Genomic DNA, 20,793 nt, shown 5'->3' on the forward strand with positions numbered 1-20,793 from the left:
GGGCAGCTTAAAAGGCAAGTAACACACAGATACAGCACGGTTTAAGTAATAATGAGTTTTTGTGTGTGTGTGAGTTGCTAAACTTACAACTTAACGTGCTTTTCGTGTTTAACGTTAACGAGCTGAAGCGGTTTACCACAGTACAAACAACACGGTGGGATGGAAATGTGCTAAAAAAACGTGTTGAAAAATGCAACAATGAAGGGGGAAGCGCGTCGTTTTCTCACGCTGCATTTACGATGACAGCGGACTCTGATTGCGAGTTAACATCCGCTTACAATGAACGCGTCTTTTTCAACGCTAAAATATTATGTGAACTGCTGTTACTAATGTCATGTTGCCTGATTATGCTAATCGCCGTGGTCTCTCTCCACAGAGCCCAGTGCACGGAGCAAGCCCCGCTGTCTGTAGGAACCTGACAGATAATGTGCACCGAGAGATGATATGGCAGAATCGCGTGCAAATGTTTCAACGAGGCAATAGGCCAGGCAGGAAATTGGAGTAAAGCTGAAACATAAGGCTTTGCTACCCAGCCAGCTTGCCAGCTTGTGTGTGCGTGTGTGCTCGAAGTGCCTATGGCGGAGTTTGGGGAGGACGGCAGCCTGCCTCCATTGAATCTTGGGGATACTGCCGTGCCCAGCGACGAAGCAGCTGGCAAGACGCATTGCGAAGTGTCGGTCTTGAATGGAGACTGTGGGATATCAGAAAATATGGTCGGCTCGGGATCCCTCGTCGCACCTGGAAGCCAAGCCGGGGTGGATACCGCCAACACCTCTGTCGGAGTGGATGCCAAATCTGAAATACCACGCAGGAGCAGCATTATCAAGGTAAACATTGAAGTTAAAATCTCGGCGTTGTGCCATTCATTCTGCTGAGCTAGCTTGCACAGTAGGTTGGTGGTTGGAAGTTCCTATTTAAACCTCATGCTCTAATTTAATTAGTCTCCTTTGTGTGCATCTTTTGCGTGATTTTTATTAGCCTCGCCTGGTTTCAGTGAGATAGTAGTCTTTTTTTTCACAATACAGGCCGGTGATGGGACCATCACAAGCACATCTTGTACTTTGTCTGAATATTTTGCATACACGAGCTCCTTATTTGATCTTGAATGTCAGTGATGTAGTTATATGTGCATGCCTGTAGAGACAGGCTCAGATATGATGCTATTTATTGTTCCCAGAAGGGGGAAAATATAGTGTTACAACAGCAGAGAAGTACAGGAATAAAGCACTAAAATATATGAACTCTTGCATAAGATAGAAACATGTGATACTGTATTCATTAACCTTATATAGAAGCAAACAAATGCCTTGAACACATTTTAAAAACAATGATTGGATGAAAGTGGACTGAAAGGACTGAGATAAATGGGATGGTGTTTTTGTAAAGACAGCACATACAATTAAACAATTGCACTTCAAAGAGATCGAGAGGGAGTGTCCGTTAAGTGAATAGCATTATATACAGTAAGAGAGTTCAGTACAGCAGCAAATAATGCAGAGTGATATTTATAGTGACTTCTTGTAATAAAATAGCATGCGGGGCTCCCAAATGCTTTGTATCATGACCTCACATATGCACAGATGAATGATAGGGTCTGCCTTAACACTGTTAACCCTTTGAAACCTGGAATAACACAAATTCTTGTGCTGCGTTCACATGCCTTTTGCATGCATTTAAGCCTTTTAAGAGCAAATTGGTTTGATTTCTTTTGAAAGCATAGAGAAAAACAACAGCAAAAAATGCCCTGAAAATTGCAAGAAATTAGATAAAATAGGGAAAAGAAAATGACCTTAAAAATTGTACAGCGGAAGAGAGATTGTTAGAATATGATAATTTAAAAAAGGGAAAAATTACCAAAAAATGATATTTAAAAAATATTATTATAATTATTATTAACTATTCATACATATTTATTATTTTGATAATAATAACAGCAATAGTAATGATAATAATAACAATTATTAGTATTATTATTTACCTTTTATATTGTCTCGTCTTTTTACAGGTAATTTTCTTATAATTTATCATGTCCTTCCATGTTTTTAAAAGAAATTAATTTGACCAGGTTTTAAAGGGTTAAGGTTTAGCCTCATGAATATTAGTGAGTTACACACCAAAGTATGTCATATTGCTGAAAAAGAAACATAGGTAATCGGAGACGATCTATGAGCAAGACATGCAAGTCTTAACCTGCTCCAGGTGCTGATCCTGGGTGCTCCTATAACTGATGAAATGCATTATTGTGTCAGAGTGATGTGTAAACTCAAAACATACCTTTTAACAGATTCATATTTGTTAACTATTTGGTCTTAAACCTTTCACAGTTTTGGTTTTCAGTCTAAAGCTTTGAACTTTTACTTTTCTTGCCGGTATGGACGGTGGGGATATTACCTAAGGGGTAACAAAGATGATGACACTTCCTCCGGTTGCATCAATCTACTGTATGTTGAAAGCCTCGGAGACATCGTCTGTAGCTAATGTCAGCAGCTCTGTAATGTAAGTCTTGCCTCTGCTGCTGTAGCTGTCATAATGTCAGCCATAAAACTGTTAAGTTTAAAAATGGTGAAGGGGATTATTTGGCTGTACTGGACAAAGGATTCATTATTCTTTACATCAGGGATACTCAGCTTGCTTTGCTTGGGGGCCACTTTTGCAAAATGACAGAAAGCTGGGGGCCAGTCGTCGCAGTCCCATTCATGTTTTTAGGATCTTAGAACATTTGTAGGATTTATGGCGTTTCTAGGATTTCTTAGATTTTGGGACATTTCTAGGATTTTAGGACATATCCAGGAATTAAGGATGTTTCTAGGATTTCAGGATATTTCTTGGATTTCAGGATATTAGAGACTTAGCTAAGACCTCTGTCGGGGCTTGCGGGGGATCCTATACTGGCATTTTTTGGTTAAACAATCTTTATTTTGATGCTGCTCTGTGCACTCTGGCACCTTATGTATATTAAAAGTACAAGACAATTCCCAGTGTGAATCATCACTTTATTTTTATTGTTAATCAGAAAGTGTTTGGGGGGGCCACACGGCACTCTATTAGGTTCCAGACTTGGTCCGGGAGCTGCAAGTTGAGTACCACTGCTTTACATTATTCTTCACATTTACTCTGCCCCTGCATTTGATTACTATTGCATAGCAAATCCTGTAAGAGATGTCAGAAATGTGGGCCTCTTATTCTGATGTTGTTTACATTTGGCTTTTAGGGGTCAGCGAATCAGTAGTCAGACTCAGAGATTTCACTCCCTCTAGAGCCAGCTTGATTTAAAATGCATGAGCTGTGTAAGGAATTTGTTGAGACATACTTTTCAAATGGCAGGTTCTGATGTGTATTTGAGAGAATTTGGTTGCTTCATCTTTTTTTTTTAAAGATGTCCACAATCAATACCATTATTAGGCCTCTGATGTGACGCTTTGGTGGGATTTCTCTGCTATGGGGTCCAGCTGCTCATCTTTTTCACCGGCAGGTTTTACAGGCAATGCATTCTTGGCACATTGTGGGTGTTGAACTTTGACATGCCCTCCACCTGGAGATTGATGGGGGTAATATTGACATTTCTGCCTTGTAAAGTTCCAAGTAATCCCTCACTACACAAGGATCTGTCTCAGTTCCCAGGCCATTTAAATGTGATTTTTTTCAATGAGGTGTCCACTCCTGTGAGCTATAGGCTTTGTTGAAACCTGTGGAAGCTTATTTGAATAAGAGAAATGTCAATAGATGTATGACTCCTCTTTAAAGACATTTTGGATTCAACTCTGAACCTATTCAATAAGAAGAGACAAAACAGCTACTTTGTGGCACTTGTGGATGTCATGGTTATGTTAAGGCAGATGCATTCTTATTGTGCTGGCAGAAAAACAGCTCAAACGAGTGCAGGGAAGTGGGAACCAGAGAGAAGCCTTAAATATCTCCGTAATAAAAATGTCTTGATGTGCCATTGGATGTCAGAATAGTAATACAGAAAAAGATAACCTTCATTTTAATAGAATACCTTTGTTGAAGATGCTGTTTGAAGCAGATGGAAGATGTTTATGGTTGCGAGATTTTGATGTAAATAAAACTAGGTTATATCACATAGGCAGTTCATAGAGAGCATACTGTTTTAGCCCTACAGTTACAGCATAAGGTAATATTTCGGCCTTTATTTTACATACACCCAGTAGCAGCAGCATTTACATTGTTCTTACATACGTTAAACACATAATAAGTCATCAGTAGAAACCCAGCCATGAAAGTGCAATTCGCCGTCAGTATATAGTTGTTTACCTTGCTAAGAGACAGATAACTAACAATTTATTGAAGACAAAATGAGTGTCATGCTAAGGTAGCTGCGTTTTATGTCCTCGATGCTGGCGAAGCAGCCCGTCTGTCCATAGTTCTCAAAAATCATTTGGCAAAGTTCAGTATTTAACATCCTGGACTGCAAAGTACATAATTGTGTGCTTTGAGTTTTTCTTTCGTATAGACTCTGGGATTTTTCACAAAATATATGAAAATGTTTGGCCACTTGAATTAGCTGGATCCTTAACCCAGTGACCTGTGAGTGAGTAACATTATGGGTTTTGAAACTTAACCTCATTGCTAAGGGTTAGCTTGTTAGGGTAAGACAGCATATCTTCTGCTGCTTAAAAATCATCAGAGAAGGTGCTAGATGATCCATATTCTTGTGCTTTATTTGGCGTGCACACTCATTATTTTTACACGCACAGTTAAGTGGAACTATGGCTCTTGTTTGATTAGGCCATTTATTTGGACTACTGTCCTTGTCCCAGTGTACAAGCACTGGGGGCGAATCGATTTATCAACCGAAGTATGTCTGACTCTGGCCTTTCAACTTATTGCTATTGGACCGTCTTTTGTTATACCCATTATGTCACATACCAAACAAGTTAGCAAGCACCAAACAAGTTGCATGCTGATTTGGGGCTGTGCATTTAATCTGTGCTCTGTGCTTTACTTTACAGGTTGATACCTCGGCCTGTGTATCAAATTGTGGTGTGTTGTTTACATTTTTCACTTTTGCAATGTATTTTTCATGTCTGTCCATTACTTTATGATTGTCTTTTTTTTTCTTTTGTACATGCTTTTTTCACATGTTCAGAATAAACTACTACTACTACTACTACTACTACTACGACTACTACCTTAGTCTTGTTTTGTTTTCTAATGTTCTTCTTCTTCTTTTGTTTCTCCCAGCTTTTTTCTAAGAATTTATGTTGTTGAACTTCTGGGTAAAAGCCCGATGCTGTAATCATGGAGCTTGCACAGAATGCCTGGGCCAGTCAAAGTGCCGTTCAGGCATATGCATGAAAGAGTAAACTGACCCCCAACTGCATCCTGGTGTGTTAGTATGACTTTGAGAAGTTCAGCTTTGTACCATTTCAGTCGGACTAACATGTTTAGATGTGTTTTTAAAAGTTCAGTTTTAGTCAGACTAACACATCATGTAAACATGCTGACTGACAGTGCTACTGTCCTTTTCTGCTACCAGTTCGGCTCTGTCCACAAAATGCATCAATGCAACAAAAAAAGGTCTTTAAAACCTCTCATTCCTGTTGCTGTCAAGATTAATGCCTCTGTTCAATTAAATGAACTGGTCCAGAGGTTTTCACATGTTTGTCCAGAGCCAGGGTATCCATGCAGATAAGAAATCATGGTGAAATGCTCAATGACCTAAATTCAATAAGTGACACATCAGACTACACAATGAACGCCTTTATGACAAGGCATAAGCAATAAGAGAAATGCACATCAAGTCAGTTTCAAATGATTTTGTGGCGTTTGCTTAGCAACACAGCACACAGACGGATAAACATGCAGTGAGTCACAGCAGAGATGACTTCCAATTGGTTGGAGCTGAAATGAATGTCATGCTAAGTTAGCATTACGAGAACATGGCCTGTTACCAAGGGTTGATGCAGGAAGTTCTTGATCAAGATAGAAAAAAATGATCCATAATAAATTTGTTATGTAATACTACTCAAACACCAACAAACCAAAAAGTAAGAGTTCATATTCTAAATTGACACGTTACATAAACTCTTGACTTCACACAGTGAACACTCATGTGAATAATGTAGCTTGATGGTTAAATGTGGCTTTGGGTAGTGAAAGTAAAAATATGATGTCATGTGGCTCACTTTGTATTCATGTACTGTGGATTTCCTATCTGTAGGCTATTAGGGAAATCAAGTATGCAGCAAGTCGTGCTCTTGTCGGCATGCCAATATTTTCTTGAAGGCGGTTGTTTTTGTTTTTGACGGCTATAACTGATCAAATATTGCACTGAGATGGTGGTTGTGAAGGGTTGGACGAGTGTTAACAAGGCAGCCTGTTTCACGCTGTCAGTCAGAGCCTGCAGTTCTTGGTAAACTGCTTCTCTGAAGTGATGGGAGGATGTGGTCGGGACAACAGCAACACCAACCACAGTCTCATAGTAACAGCTGTCATACTTTGCACATGACAATAACCTGGCTTAAAAGGTTTCTGTTGAACGTTTTGGGTGGCAGGGTGTGTCTGGGTGTGTGTGTGTTGTGAGGGGGAACAAGCTAAAAGCACATCAAAAGTGGCATATTGAGACCTTTCCATTAGAATGTGCACTGTCTGAAAATGTGAAGTATGCAGTCCTTGGTTTCACAAAGTAGCACCTCTGCAGATCTTTTAATATGGTGGCTGCTTAACACTGAACTTAAAGTGATACTCCACCCAAAATCTACACTCAACCTCACTCAAGACAGAGAAAAAGGAATATGACCTGGAAAAGGTGCTTACTTAAAACTTAATATTAAAAAAATAGCTTTTTAGTATAATTTTAGATATGTAACTAGAAAATTTTTCATTTTTCTGCAGAACATGCTGCAAACGTTGACAGCTGAAATGAATTCAAAACCATGGCTGAAAATGCAGAAATGTAAAAATAATTGCGGGAAACATGTGAAAACAGCTGAGATTCATTACTAGAAAAGCTGGAAGTTAAACTGAAATACTGTCAAAGGAGCAAGTTTAAATTATCTGAAAAGGTTCAAAGATAAATGCTCCATACTTTATATAGCAAAAAGGTTGAAAGAAATGGATAGAAGCTTAAACATCATTAAAAAGAATGGTTTCTGCAGCTAAAAATATGCAGAAGTAGTAGTTACAAAATGGACAGAGGTATACTACTACTACCACCACTACTAGCCTACTATTACTAGTAGTAGTGGCAGAAGTAACGGCAGTAGTAGAAGCAGTTGTAGTAGTCATGACCCATCTCATGCTGAAACATTTCTTTTGAAATGTGCACTGTCTGAAAAAGTGAGGCTTGCAGTACCTGGTTGACAAAATAGCACCTTTGCAGATCTTTTAATTTGATGGTTGCTGAACACTGAACTGAAAGTGACACTCCAGCCCACACCCTCACTCACCACCCCACTCATCCCTCTAACGGTGGCAAGTTTTCAAGTGCCAGTACATTCATAGAAGCTTATCTTAACGCTTTGAAACTTGAGCAAATTGCCTTGAAACCTTTCAAAAACATGGGAAGAAGACAGTGAGCAATGAAGGACAAAATGACTGAAAGATTGGCAAGAAATTCATAAAAAAAGTTCAAGAAAATTAGTTTAAAAAACAAAGAAAAGAAGAAAACAATGTAAATGACCTGGAAAACTGCTAACATGAAAAAAATCTAATAATTTTTAATGCAATTTTTCATATGTAATTATGATCATTATAAATACAGTTTCCCCCTATTTTCCCTTGACATTTTTCCCTTGCTTTTTTACTATAATTTTCAAAATCTACCAATATCTTGCAATTAGTGAAACATTTATTGCAAAGTTTCACATTGCCATTTCCCCCAAGTTTTTGATCAAATTTGCATCACTTTGCTCAGGGTTCAAAGGGTTAAATACTTGTGAAAGGCATCTGAAAGCAGCACAAGAAAGTGATGTTGCTCCAAGTTTGAACGGTTTAACCCTGTCACTGTTACTTTGTATTCTCAGTATATATTTTAACTGTTTTTTTAAAAATCAAAATGTATATCTGTGTGTTGCCCCTTATGAAAAGCAGAAGCTCCTTTTCTTTGATATAGTTATGACTTTTGGGTCATGCTAAATATAGATTACAATGGAAAATAGTATTATGCTGCAGAAGTGGTTTAAGAAGTGTTCATGGATGTTTTCTTTGAAAACCATTTTAACTGATGTGTTTTCAAGTTGACCACATCCTCTCTAAGGAAGATGAAGCTACCATCTTCAAGCTATCTTTCAAATCTCCACAGAATAAATGGTTCAAACTCCAAATATAGATTTCGGGTTGAGTACCACTTTAAGATAAACCTCTGTTTCATCAGATATTCAACTGTTTTGTAATTTCCTCCATTGAGGAGGCGGTGGCTCCACTCTTGTGCTTCTCCGTTTGTTTGTTCGTCAGCTGAATATTTTAAAAACTTCATGGAAAAAATTTCACTCCACAACTATAAATCGACTCTGTTGTGAAATAAAAATGACAGATTCAGTGTTTAAAGCCATGCCAGAGGTATGCACACTTTGAGTGATTTGTAGTTTGAATTAGAACTTCTCATGCACTTAAAATATCACAAGCTACTTTAACCGCTGCATAAAAGACAGAACAGCATATATTTCGGTAACATAGTAACTATATCATACTAAGGCACTTTTGCACAGCTTGAGTTATGGCTTAGGTTTTTACCAGTCAATTTAAAACACTCTCCTCCATTAAAGTGTGACCATTTTGTATGTGGGTGGCCAGTGGCAGGAGAAATAATGAGCCCATGGCTACACTTTTCTTCCCACCTCAAGTCTCACCTCAGATCCTCTGGAACAAAGAGGATCTTCTCAGTGTTTGGTAAATAACACTTATTTCACAACTCTTCTGGGAGACCAAAAACAAACTGAGTTTGTGATATCACCCTGTTAGAAGGGAAAACAATATGGTATTAATTATGGTGGACCAGCAGTGTTGTGAGTCCAAGACCAGTTTGTGCTTCATATTGTATCATATCTTTCAGTCAGGCTCAGTAACAAATGCCTGCATTAGTCAGACCAGTGCAACACAGCTAAAGTGTGATTTTTTCCGTTTGTAATCATGCAGAATTATTTTTGATGAACTTGACTTTAAGCATAGCTAAAGGGATAACAGAATATTTGCTCCTGTTAAGGCAACAGCAAAGAAAATCAAAATCAACAACACACACTGAATACGATGTTAGCAGTGTTGGTAATTTTGCCCTGAAGTCTTAGAAATATCAACAACTGTTCTTTTGCTTTTTTTTGGCATAAGAGTGATTATATGTTGTCTGTTATTTCTATGTCAGATTTCAGAGAGCTTCCACAGTACATCTTAACACACTGCATTGTGCATACCTATATTTACATTTGACAGTATCATTTGAGATGGTAGATTGACTTATTCATACTTATCATAAATGTATACTGAAGTGTTTTGGGAGTGGTTTTCCTTGAGGTGATAAAATGTTACATGTTCACTGTCAAAGAAGGATGCTCTCAACATGTCTACTTTATATCAAGCGCTTTATGCATGCTGTTAATGCTGATGTAGTCATCAGTGTTCAGTGTTTTTAAATAACTTCTAAATACGTCTACACTCTGCAGTCTCATGAACTGTGGTAAATAATCATTGTGTATACATTTGTGCCTGTGAGTACCTACACTAGAGAAAAGTAAATGTAGTCACTGCTTGTCTAATTTTGTAGGACAAAGTAGACAATTGAAGCAAGTAAAATGAATTCAGGGAGTTCAGTGTGAAACAGAATCTCTTCTAAAACGACTGTTGAATTGGCCTTGAGCAAGAAACCTAACTTTATAATTCCTACACTGAGCATCCAGGTTCAGCAAATTAGTAAAAAAAAACAACTGCACATTGTGTTTTACTGAAGTGTGTTACATTAAGTTCCTATCTAAAATGTGCTGATACAAGTGTTGTTGATATTGCCAAACATTGCCAATTTAATTATTCATAATTTCACTCAAGGAACTGCCACTTAAAGCATTATTACAGACCATCACTTAGCCCAAATCTTCCAACCGCAGATTGTTGTTTAACCCAAAATATCTTTAAGCAATGTATCTTGCATGCCTGAGCGTAATCCACTTGCCCAACCCAGTGCCACTGGCAGTTGATGGGGTAATATATTAAAGATCTTTTGACAGTCATCCTTCATGCAGGGTCCTGCTGCTGTCCCGTGTTCAGGCATTGTTACTGCGTGTTCAAGACAACTCGTGGCCACAGCTCTCAGTCGCTTACCTGAACTGTGCTTATTCATTAATCAGCTCAGGTGACACTGATTTACACAAGTGCTGCTTGCCTCACCCTGCTATTTCAAGGGTAGCTCCAATCACTTGGCAGTGATTACAGTTCTGTGGTATTAAGGGGAGAGGTGCCTCTATGCCTTTGGAGAGTTGCATTAATATTTTACTGTAGTACGCAATGGAGCACAGAAAGTAGAATACATATTTAAACTATTAACATGGAGTTTAGTTATCAATAGATAAGTTTTCTACATAACTATTATGGAATAGAATCCACAGAATCATCTGTGACTCTAAATATGCAGAACAGCAAAACAGCAGATTTATTTTCTGAAGCTGTCGACATAGTGCAGCTCTGACACGCTTTGATGGGTGACGTTTTGTTTACAATCACATACTTTTTTTTCCAGTTTCTCCCTGCGTTCCATCTCTCCCTCCAAGTATGCCAGCAAGCCGAAATTACATTTACGGGCAAGTAAGACAAGAAAAAAAGGGTCTTTTGAAAGTCATGGAAAAGTTTTAAAATTATGTTCCTGAAAATTTGTCAGAACCCTGAAAAATACAGCTTGGAAATGAGCTTGTTTTTGGTAATGGATCATGAAAATGAATTATTTGCTTGAGATGAAGAATGAGAAAAAGAATATCTGAATGCCTAAATCAGGCATGTCAAACTGGTCCACAGGGGGGCCGGTGTGGCTGCCGGTGTTTGTGCCAACCAACCAAGACCACCCAGTTTGACCAATCAACTGTCTGAAGACGGAGATCAGTTGATTAAATGAGTCAAGTCTGGTGTGCTGCTACTTGGTTGGAAACAAAACCTGCAGCCACACCGGCCCCCCTGTGGACCGGTTTGACATGCCTGGCCTAAATTAAAAACCAGATACCTACCCATATAGCACATACTCCAATAGCCCAATATTTGAGTCCAGCCTACTAAAAAGTAACCACAGTATGATGTTTTGCATATTGTGCAATCATACATGATGACATTACCCTGGGTTCGTAGAAACTGTGATTGACATTTGATTAATCATTAGTTGCAGCCCTACTGTAGACTCTATTCTACTACTGCAGCCTGTCGCATCTCTTATCTCCCAACAGTGCTTACATTTGGATATTTTCTCTGGATAACAATAGTCCTTTCCTGCACACAACAAATATTTGAATATTAAATAAGATATGTGGTGAAAGGATATGTGTTTGTGTTATCTCTGACTGTGTTTACTTTAGCCCTCTCTCATTGTAATTTGATCTAGATGATCTTGATCTTATTTACTTTACAGACTGTAAAGCTTTGTTTGATGAAATCACAGTCTGAAGTCCTGCCAAAGTCTAGATCTGTTTGCAAATAATGTGATAACAGCGATTTGATGGGAACTGTTGCATTAATATAACAGTAACATCATATTAGCCATAATGTAGCACTACATTAACACTGTTATTAATTTGTTCCTGCGTTTAAATCCTAGAGGGAACGGCCTGGTTTGATTGGAATAAAACTGTCCAAACAGTTGACATTTCCAGTGCATCAGCATTGTCTTGCTTCTCAACTTAAAGAGGCTTCCAGGATGAATCAGCTGAGCTGTTTTGTAACAGAAACAATGTTGGCTGTGAAAATCTTATGAAATTGGCAGCTAATATGTTAATTTTTCTCGAAGTGCAAGCGGAGCGTTTGAAGCCTGCCAGTGTTCTGAAACTGTCTCATCATGGATGCCTTATCAGATGCTGTGCTGCGCTGATGCAGTTCACTCTCTCCTCTGTGAGTCTGAACTGTGACATGACAATTTTGCTTGATCATTTCCCGGTTGAGGTGTGATGGGAATGGGAATAAGATCATTTTCTGCAATCGCAGTGTTGACCTGACTTGAATAATGTGTAACTGCTTTGAAGTCTGACCCGATTGAACACATAAGTGGGCCTCACAGTCATTACATTGCACAGTTCATCAATAAATGGGTAAACAGGTCCTAGTTTGTCAAGGCTCAGATTAATCGAGATCGCATTTTTTGATTGTTTTTAGTGTGCTTACGCTGTAACAGTCTAGAAGTGCTTTACAGGCTGGCCTCATTTTGAGATGTTTGGTTCCTTACTGTGTGTCACAACTGTTAAAGAAGTATTTCACCGATTCAAAGAGGCTCCTCACTTAAAACTAGGTTGTCTATTCAGTAGAAAGATGCAAATACTTTTGACGTTTTATGACATTATATCTAGATAGCTAAAGAAAGGCGACTGGGTTTCATTTAACCTTTGGCATGATCCATGTACACTATATCAGATCTTCTCTAGTTTTAACAATGACATCACCTTCTAAGTCCACTGTGTAAAAGATGGTGGCTTTTTTTCCTTCTAATTAAACAAGATAAATCGATGGGCAGGAAGAGAGGCAAATGAAGTTGCCCTAGTTGCACCTAGGACATTCTGGATGGACAGATAAATTTTGGCCAATTTATCATTGGAAAAATGGAGGCGGTGAAATATTTTAAAATGTATCAGATTGAGTCACACATAAAGATGCAGTGTGAATCTGTGAAATGGGGGATTTGCAATCATATGTTTGCTAACTTTCCCTTATGTGTGTGTGTGTGTGTGTGTTTTTTTTTGCCTATCAGTATGGCCACAGATGAATTCAGCATCCTGGCAGACTTTTCAATTTCTAAATTCATCTACATTTCAAAAAAGATGTCATTGCATTGATATTTCCCAGAAAAAACAAAACTTATTTAGTTAACCCTTTAGAACTGTGAATCACAGAAATAAGAATTTTGTCACGATACAATTGTGTGGTGAAATGATTTAGAGATGATTACATATTGAGTTATTTTCTACCCTTATTGCTGTTTGTGCCCAAAGAAAGGGTAGGTAGGTCTTTTTTTTCATTGCAGCTGAGAATTTAGTATTCATTTTCTATAGGAAGATATATTTCATTTCCAGTAGCCCCAGTAGTTTAGGTAATCCTATTGTTTTAGGTTAAACAGCCATGTTTTAAGGTGGAGGCTTTTTGCAGCTGAAATAGTTAGGAGTGGCTTTACATGTTTGCATTGTAATGTCAGAGACGACCAGCTGAGTAATGTTCCTTATCTTGTCTCATTCCTTCTGAAGAAAGCTCATCACACTGATTTGGAAGTGATGTGCTCACCATGAAATGAAACATAGTTCTGATAATAAAAGCCTCATTGTTCTTGGCTTGCTGGCTGACATGTCTCTCAAGGTCCCATTACATTTTTTTCTTCACACAAGCCATAAAAATGTTTCAGAGGGTTACACGGTTAGGGTTAAAGCTGGCTCGAAGGACAAACAGGCAATAAGCTTTTCTTTTCATTCGTCTGCAGGCCAGAGATCACTGATTTTTCCACAAGCTTAAATCAATGAGCAGGTTATTAGTAACAACCAATCATCCTCTCCAGAGGCTATGAGCTAACTACTGTGTGTTGTTTCGTGTCCTCTTCTCTATCCAGTATTTAAAAGAAACTTAGTAAAGAAAGTTATATTTTAATGAAAATGTCACATGAGAATTAGGTAGAGGCGACCCATTTGTATCTGGGTGTGTGTTATGTAATCCCATCGACTGACCAGCTTGCCCTAGGCAGTAGTTGGTGCTACTGGCGTTACATGGTGTTGGGGAATACACAGATTACATTACACACAGTTGTGTGTGCTCCGTAGAGCGGCAGCAGAGTAGCAGATTCAGATTTCACTTGTGACGAGTGAGGAGAGTTGACGGACAAGACGATGGCTGAAGGTTTGATGTCAAAGCAAAAAGCAGAAGCGCCCGTTTGGCAATATTTCTGACTGAAACCCAATCCTTAAAGGGAACCTGATAATGTTAATGAGAGAAAAGGAGTTGGTTACATCACTTAGGATGTAGGTGTGCAGCTTGTCACCTGCAGCCTTTCTTCTTATAGCTCACAGTCAGTTCGTTTACATGCACAGTGTCCCAGTCAAGCTGTGGTCATAGCTCATTAAGGCCATTTTATTGGACTTCTGTCCTTGTCCCAGTATACAAGCACCAGTGGAGAATCGATTTATTAAGCATGTCCGACTCCTCCAAGGATGGTGGACGTATGCCCCTTTCAGCAAGTTGCAAATCTATATGATTCATACAATCTATGACATAAACTGAATCACAGTCACAACTGTTAAAGTAATTTCCGGGTAGAAAACCGCCCCATCGCGTCACTTATAATCAAACGGCGCTGAGCAAACTCTACCTCAAGTGATTCGTTTTAAGCCACCTTAAAACACAATATTAGTTTAACTGTACACGATATTTACAATATTTTCACTGCTTTTCCTTGCTGTAAGACCGCCCTTACCATTGGGGATTTAAAGCCGTTATATCAAACACACCAGGATGCGCTGTTGTGTAAGCAGAGCAAATATTCAAATATAGTGTTCACTTAAGCTGATAAGCTAAAATATCGTTTAGATTCCTGTCCAGTGTTGTGGGACTGTGCTTTGTTTTTCAAACGAGGGGGGTGGCTAAAGGGTGACTTTTTATTTAAAACAAATATAAAATACCACCTTTTAAAGTTGTATGTCTCACTGCCAAAATAAAAAACACAAGTCCCTCCACAGCGCTTTACATTGCTTTAAACGCCTGACCTGTTTTGCAGCACCCCTTTTCCCCTCAGAAATACCAAACAGTCCCTATCCCTAACCACTGAGGGAGGCCGGAGCAGCGACCGCAAACACACGCAGAATGCCTAGTCCAGTTATAGTCAGACTAAGGTGTGCACATGACGGAAGAAATCGAGTTACAATCGCATTATCTGTATGTATTGGTCCGATTTCGAGAAATTCACTTTAGTCCGATTTTATTCAGACTAACGTGTACATGTTACAAGTCTCTTAAGAGAAAATTCCCTGACTGTGAAATCCTTAGCATGCCCTCATAATATCATATAACATTTGGCTTTTTGCTCCTTCAGGCATAATGCATAGTCTGCAACTTAATAAAGCATCAACACTGTGTAGAGGTACTTATTAATATGACTGAATTCACAAATGATTTTTTTGTAACTGTGGTTAATGGCTCAATCAATATTTGAGAACATGAGAGTCTCTCTCCCAAAGCCTAGAGCCAAAAAACTAAGAGCTGATGATGTAAATCCTGGAACAGCTCCAGAGAGAACAATGAACTGAGACCACCCAAGGCGAATTTCACTCTATTTAATTGTATATTTTCCTTTTTTTTAGAGGTAAAATATTGTCATAGAAAAGTTCACTTGAGTTAAAATTTCGAGGAAACATTTTATGGTATATGCACTTTCAGTGAATCCTTTGGTTACCAGCTGTAGGAAAATATTCATTCTGATAAATAGGGCATTTCTGGACCATATGGACGACATGCCAGCTGCTTATGTAATTTTGTTGTGTGGTTTTGTCACTTGTGTGTGTCCATCCACCAGTGTTGCGCAATGTGATCCTAAGAGGTCACACCGTCCGGTGACTGAAGGCAGCGATTCTTTTGATCCAGCTCTATGGCAAAGACCTAACGAGTGATCAGTCTGTTCGTCTGTTGCATTAAATCAACCAGAACTCAACAAATGGTCTGAATACTCACCAAATATAGAAAATCGTATATACTAAAGGAAAGAAATAAAATAATAGAAAACCAGTCAACAAATCAAAACATTAGGTCAAAAACTAAAGGAAATGGATGTTGTAAACTCTCACTGAACTCGAGTGACTGATGATTTTTAGATACAGCCACAGTGCTCCAAAGATAGACATGCGACTTTCATTTATGTTCAGGAAATGCTAGAGCTTTAAAAGTTTAGTCCCAGGGTGGTCACCTTTTTCACACTTCATTTGACCAACGACTGATCTCATATGGTTCAGAACAGAAGCAGCTGGGCCTTTACTAGGTTTGAACTCCTGCGGGATTTGACTTGCAGTGCAGCTAGAGAGCAAAAAGTCTCTGTATGCGTATTTAAATCAAACAACAAGCTTTTTATTGCAAAATTGGTTTGGCTATATTGAATAATGTGTAAATAAGGTGTGTATTGTGTGGTTTTGTGGGACAGATTTTGGTATTTTTATTTGTAAAGTCCTGTAGTTCTTTGGTTTTGATTGAAATAATTAAAATTTTAGCTATTTTCACATAAACTTAATCTCGAGAGGTCTCCATGTATTTTATGAAAGAAAATCCATCTACAAAGGGGTTGTAAAGGTAGATTTACTGTAAGATTTCTCTTTTGCAGTAGTTTACCTGGTTGTTTGAATTGTTACTGTGGTTGCAGTGTGTGCAAAGTGTCTGTCATCACCGTTTTTGAAAAGTTTCATACCCTTGTTTGGAATCGGTGCAACATTTTCATCAGAGCTTGCTTTCAAAACATTTATTTCCTCTTCCTTACTGTCACCAGTTGTGTTTCCTTATGACTCATTTTGTTCTAGTTTTTGTTGTTTCTCCAAAGCTCTTCCTGTCACCGTGTTACTCTCCCACCCTTCTTTCTTTATACACATTTTGATTTGTTTTCATGTCAGTGTTCTTCTCTGCCTGCTGAACATGACGTGGTTTTAATACAATCTTGATATTTGATGATGCAATTCAGAAATCCTTGATTTGATGCAACAGATTGTTGTCATGTGAAAATGACATTATTTGATAGAGACAGACCTTAAAACTAACTTTAATGAACAAAATGAAACGAAATGTATTTAAAAAAGTTATTCTGCAGTACCAAACACTTACCCAAGATCTGTGGTGTGTATTATTATAACGCATTGTTTTAGCTTATTTTGATGAAGTATACTATACTTACATGTTATAGTTTTATGACTAAATGGAGAGACATTAAGTGATAAAGTTGAATAATCTTCCTTTCTTAGAAATGTGTGAAGGGAATTTATGCAGCATATGAAGTTCAGACTTGCATTGTAGGCAAGAAAAACCCATAATCTTACATTTCTGTGGCTTGGGCTGTAACCCACTAAAATGATGTCAGTTGAATCGGATTTGGCTGTTCAATATAAATGTGTGACGATTCGTTTTGTTTTCCATAACAACATATTTTGTCGATACTAGATATCAAACGAAAGCCAGAGACTGTGTGTTGTGTGTATTGACTTGCTGTGAGCTGTAAATTTACCACTTCTTCACATTAAGTGCGGTCTCTCTCTTCCTCTGTGACGCTGCAGCATGTCTGCACCTGCAAAGAGTATCGTGAAAGTCAAGAGCACACTGAAGCAATCTCGTTTGACTGAGGGTCTCCGACTGATGATTTGACCCTCCGACTCTCAAGTGGCAGCGTAGTCAGTACTTCTCTATTGGTGCCTGTCCATATATCACACTCTTTCCCCCAGTGCTCATATGATGGTTTTCACTGATAATGCCATAGCGACTGGGGCTGGGAATCACCAGAGGCTCCACTAAACAATATTGTCATGATACCTGAGTCATGATAAAATATCATAGTAGTTTACCTTTACCTTTTTTTACTGCAAGTTATGTTCCTTTGTCAAAATCTGTTTTATCTAATAAGATAAAGCTGTTCATCTCACTTCAGTTATTTTTATTACAGCAAAATGTATCAAGCAATCGATTTTATTATAGTAGTATGTTACCAGGTTTAATTTGTATTTGTAATAAATAATCACATTTTGAAGACATTGTTATATATTTAAAAAAAAGATTTCCCCACGGAAATACCAACCTATGTTGGCTTCTTACTCGATCTATGCTACACCGCTCTTCCAAGTTACAATAAAATCTGTCCTGTAGTTTTTCTGTAATCTTACTGACAAACAAATTGAATCGAAAACATGGCTTCCTTGTAGGGTTGTACCGACAGTAGATGCCATTGTCCATAACCAGTGTCTGTCAGGTATTGACCACTAAGCCCATCATGATTTAAACACCCCCCCCCAGTCCACACCAACATCAGGGTGCAGGTTTGCAGTGGTGTTAAAGGCATTCATTGTGTGCTTAAAAAGTAAGATTTCTGATTTATCTACCAGATAAACTGTAGCTCCCAGATGGGCAAAGTGTTTCTCTTTTTAGCAACTAGATTTGTGACCGCAGTCATGAAGATATGTCAGCATCACTGATTAGTATCTACCAACATCCGCTTGGCAAACTGCTGTTTTTTTTTAGTTCACTGTTAATGTTATTTAAACACCACAAGTTCAGACACATTAGTCAAGAGGCTACAATGCAGAGTTATAAATACTTAGGCTTACAGAAACATTGTATGGATTACTCAAACCTTACGCCTGTTCCTCTCTCTGTCTTTCTCGCTCTTAGACATCACCCAACCCCACCTCCTCAGTAGAGGTAATGAAAAAAAAAGAAAATTAATTGTGGAAATTGTGAAATCATGGTAAAATTCTCTTACTCACAATCCAATACACTGCTTTTTCTTTCATACTAGATTAAGTTTTTAAGGATTACTTTGTAAAAACCTCCTTAGACTAACTGATTCCTAGCGGTGGCCAGCTTTTTAAATCCCTTTGTTATGTACTTTTATGTTGGACTATAAGTCCTAAAAAAGGTACATATCCCACTGTTAGAGCTGTGGGATATGTATGAGCCTCTTAGGTAACCATGCTGTTGCCTCGGCTTGCTTGGTGGGTAGTGGAGGAGACTTGAATGCAGTCTTGGGTCTAATCCAGAAAATGATTCAGCATCTGCCTCTTGATATCAGGAGTGAGTGCTTATTTTGTGCCATAGGACATGATAAATCTGACTGTTTCCGGTTCAAAGAAGAATATGTGCAGGATGTCAAAATTTAACTTTTATAGTTTTATAGCATAGATATTGCATGGAATCATAAACAGAGCTACAAAATGTTTTATTGAAAATGTGGTTCTAGGGAATAAGAAATGTCGTTGTGTTTCTGCCAGTATGACAGACCGATATCTTGTTTTTTTTTTTACATTCAAAGTTAACAAGCAAAAAAACATTAGATAACATATCTGAAAGATATGCAAATATGATACAAGTATGTATGAAGAATATAAATGACAAAAATTAGACAGATAATCAGACAGTAAAATAAGTTAATTACTGAAAATACATAAAGAAATAGAGATTAACCCGGGGTACAGGAACAGATGGGGAAGCATACTCAGTCAGGGGATTTGGTAGAGAAAGTTGCATAATTTTCAAAAAAAGTGGATATATCAGTTAAGGGTTGACAGATTATAGGCCGATTATCAGGGCGGATATTTGGCATCTTGGTGATTGTCTGTATCAGTGTTGTATTTAAATGATCGCAGATAAAATTATTTAAAATGTTCACTATTTTTATTCATTCATTTTTAATGTAAAATTTCACACTATTTTTTACTATATTCCAAATTTTAAATTTTGACAGAAAGATTTTCATTTTTATAGTAAATGCATATTGATTCCAAATGTAGGTTATTGGTTCCATTAACTATTAATAATCTGTATTAGTATCAGCCCTGAAAAAATAATATTTGTCAACTCCTAATATCGGTATTGTCGACTATGTAAGTTGTTACATATCGACATATCGGATATTGGCAAAAAATCCTATATCGTGCATCCCTAAGGTGCAATTGAAACCATAGAGATGCATTTTGAGTAACAATAGGCCTCATTTGTACTGGTCTGCTTGCCTGATTGCATTTGTATTCTGATCAAATTCCTCTCATGAATACATTTAGGTTATTGTGAATTGGAGCCAATGCTGCTCTGGAGCTGAAAGTTTGTCTACGCTGCAGTGTGATTCACGTTGCTTGTTGTTGGGGGTGTAGGTAGAACAGCAGAGCAGAGAGCAGCGGGACCCCTGCCATATCCTCAGTTGTACAGACAGTTCATAACTGCTCGCTGAGCCAGAAAAAATGTGGGATTCAGTTCACGAGGGGATTCAGATTCCTATGGGATCTGTGAGCAGGTGGTTGTGTGCTAATGCTGCTCTGGAGCTGAAAGTTTGTCTACGCTGCAGTGTGATTCACGTTGCTTGTTGTTGGGGGTGTAGGTAGAACAGCAGAGCAGAGAGCAGCGGGACCCCTGCCATATCCTCAGTTGTACAGACAGTTCATAACTGCTCACTGAGCCAGAAAAAATGTGGGATTCAGTCCACGAGGGGATTCAGATTCCTATGGGATCTGTGAGCAGTTGGATGTGTTTTGTCTTCCTTATTCACTTGCCGTTTCATTTTCTCTGTCGCTGACTCACTCTTTGCCTCCCTCACTCACTCAAACACCAAGCAGATATCGAAACGGTATTTAAAGGCATAAAAGTAATATCCACTGTCAGGGTTAGCTGATGGGATTAGCCTTGTTGTTATCTCTTTATTATGGAACACTATGAAAACATCAAGTATCTTTTTTATGTTTTTCTGACTTGTTTCCAAAATGTTTCAAGGTTTTTTTCTTTTTTCAACATAACTAAAAAGGAAAATAAACTCACTAACAGATAACAAACACTGTTGAGCCATAGTTATGCAAGAGCTTGTCTAAACAACGAAAGACTTTCATTCCCTTAATTCCATTATATTAGAGTTGTCCCTCACCAAAGATTTTCTGAGTTGACTAGAAGTCAACCATT

General features: G+C 38.2%; 1 protein-coding gene across 1 annotated transcript in view; it reads left to right on the top strand.

The window, feature by feature from the left end:
• The first annotated feature begins 376 nt into the window (after positions 1 to 376).
• Positions 377 to 20,793, top strand: part of LOC121945445 (inactive phospholipase C-like protein 2) — a 76,440-nt gene continuing 56,023 nt past the window's right edge. The window contains exon 1 of the mRNA XM_042489603.1: positions 377 to 827. Within this exon, the coding sequence (XP_042345537.1) occupies positions 576 to 827 (252 nt within the window). The 5' untranslated portion in view covers positions 377 to 575. The remainder of the gene's footprint in view (positions 828 to 20,793) is intronic.

The sequence above is a fragment of the Plectropomus leopardus genome, chromosome 7, assembly GCF_008729295.1.
Source record: "Plectropomus leopardus isolate mb chromosome 7, YSFRI_Pleo_2.0, whole genome shotgun sequence".
Classification (NCBI taxonomy): domain Eukaryota; kingdom Metazoa; phylum Chordata; class Actinopteri; order Perciformes; family Serranidae; genus Plectropomus; species Plectropomus leopardus.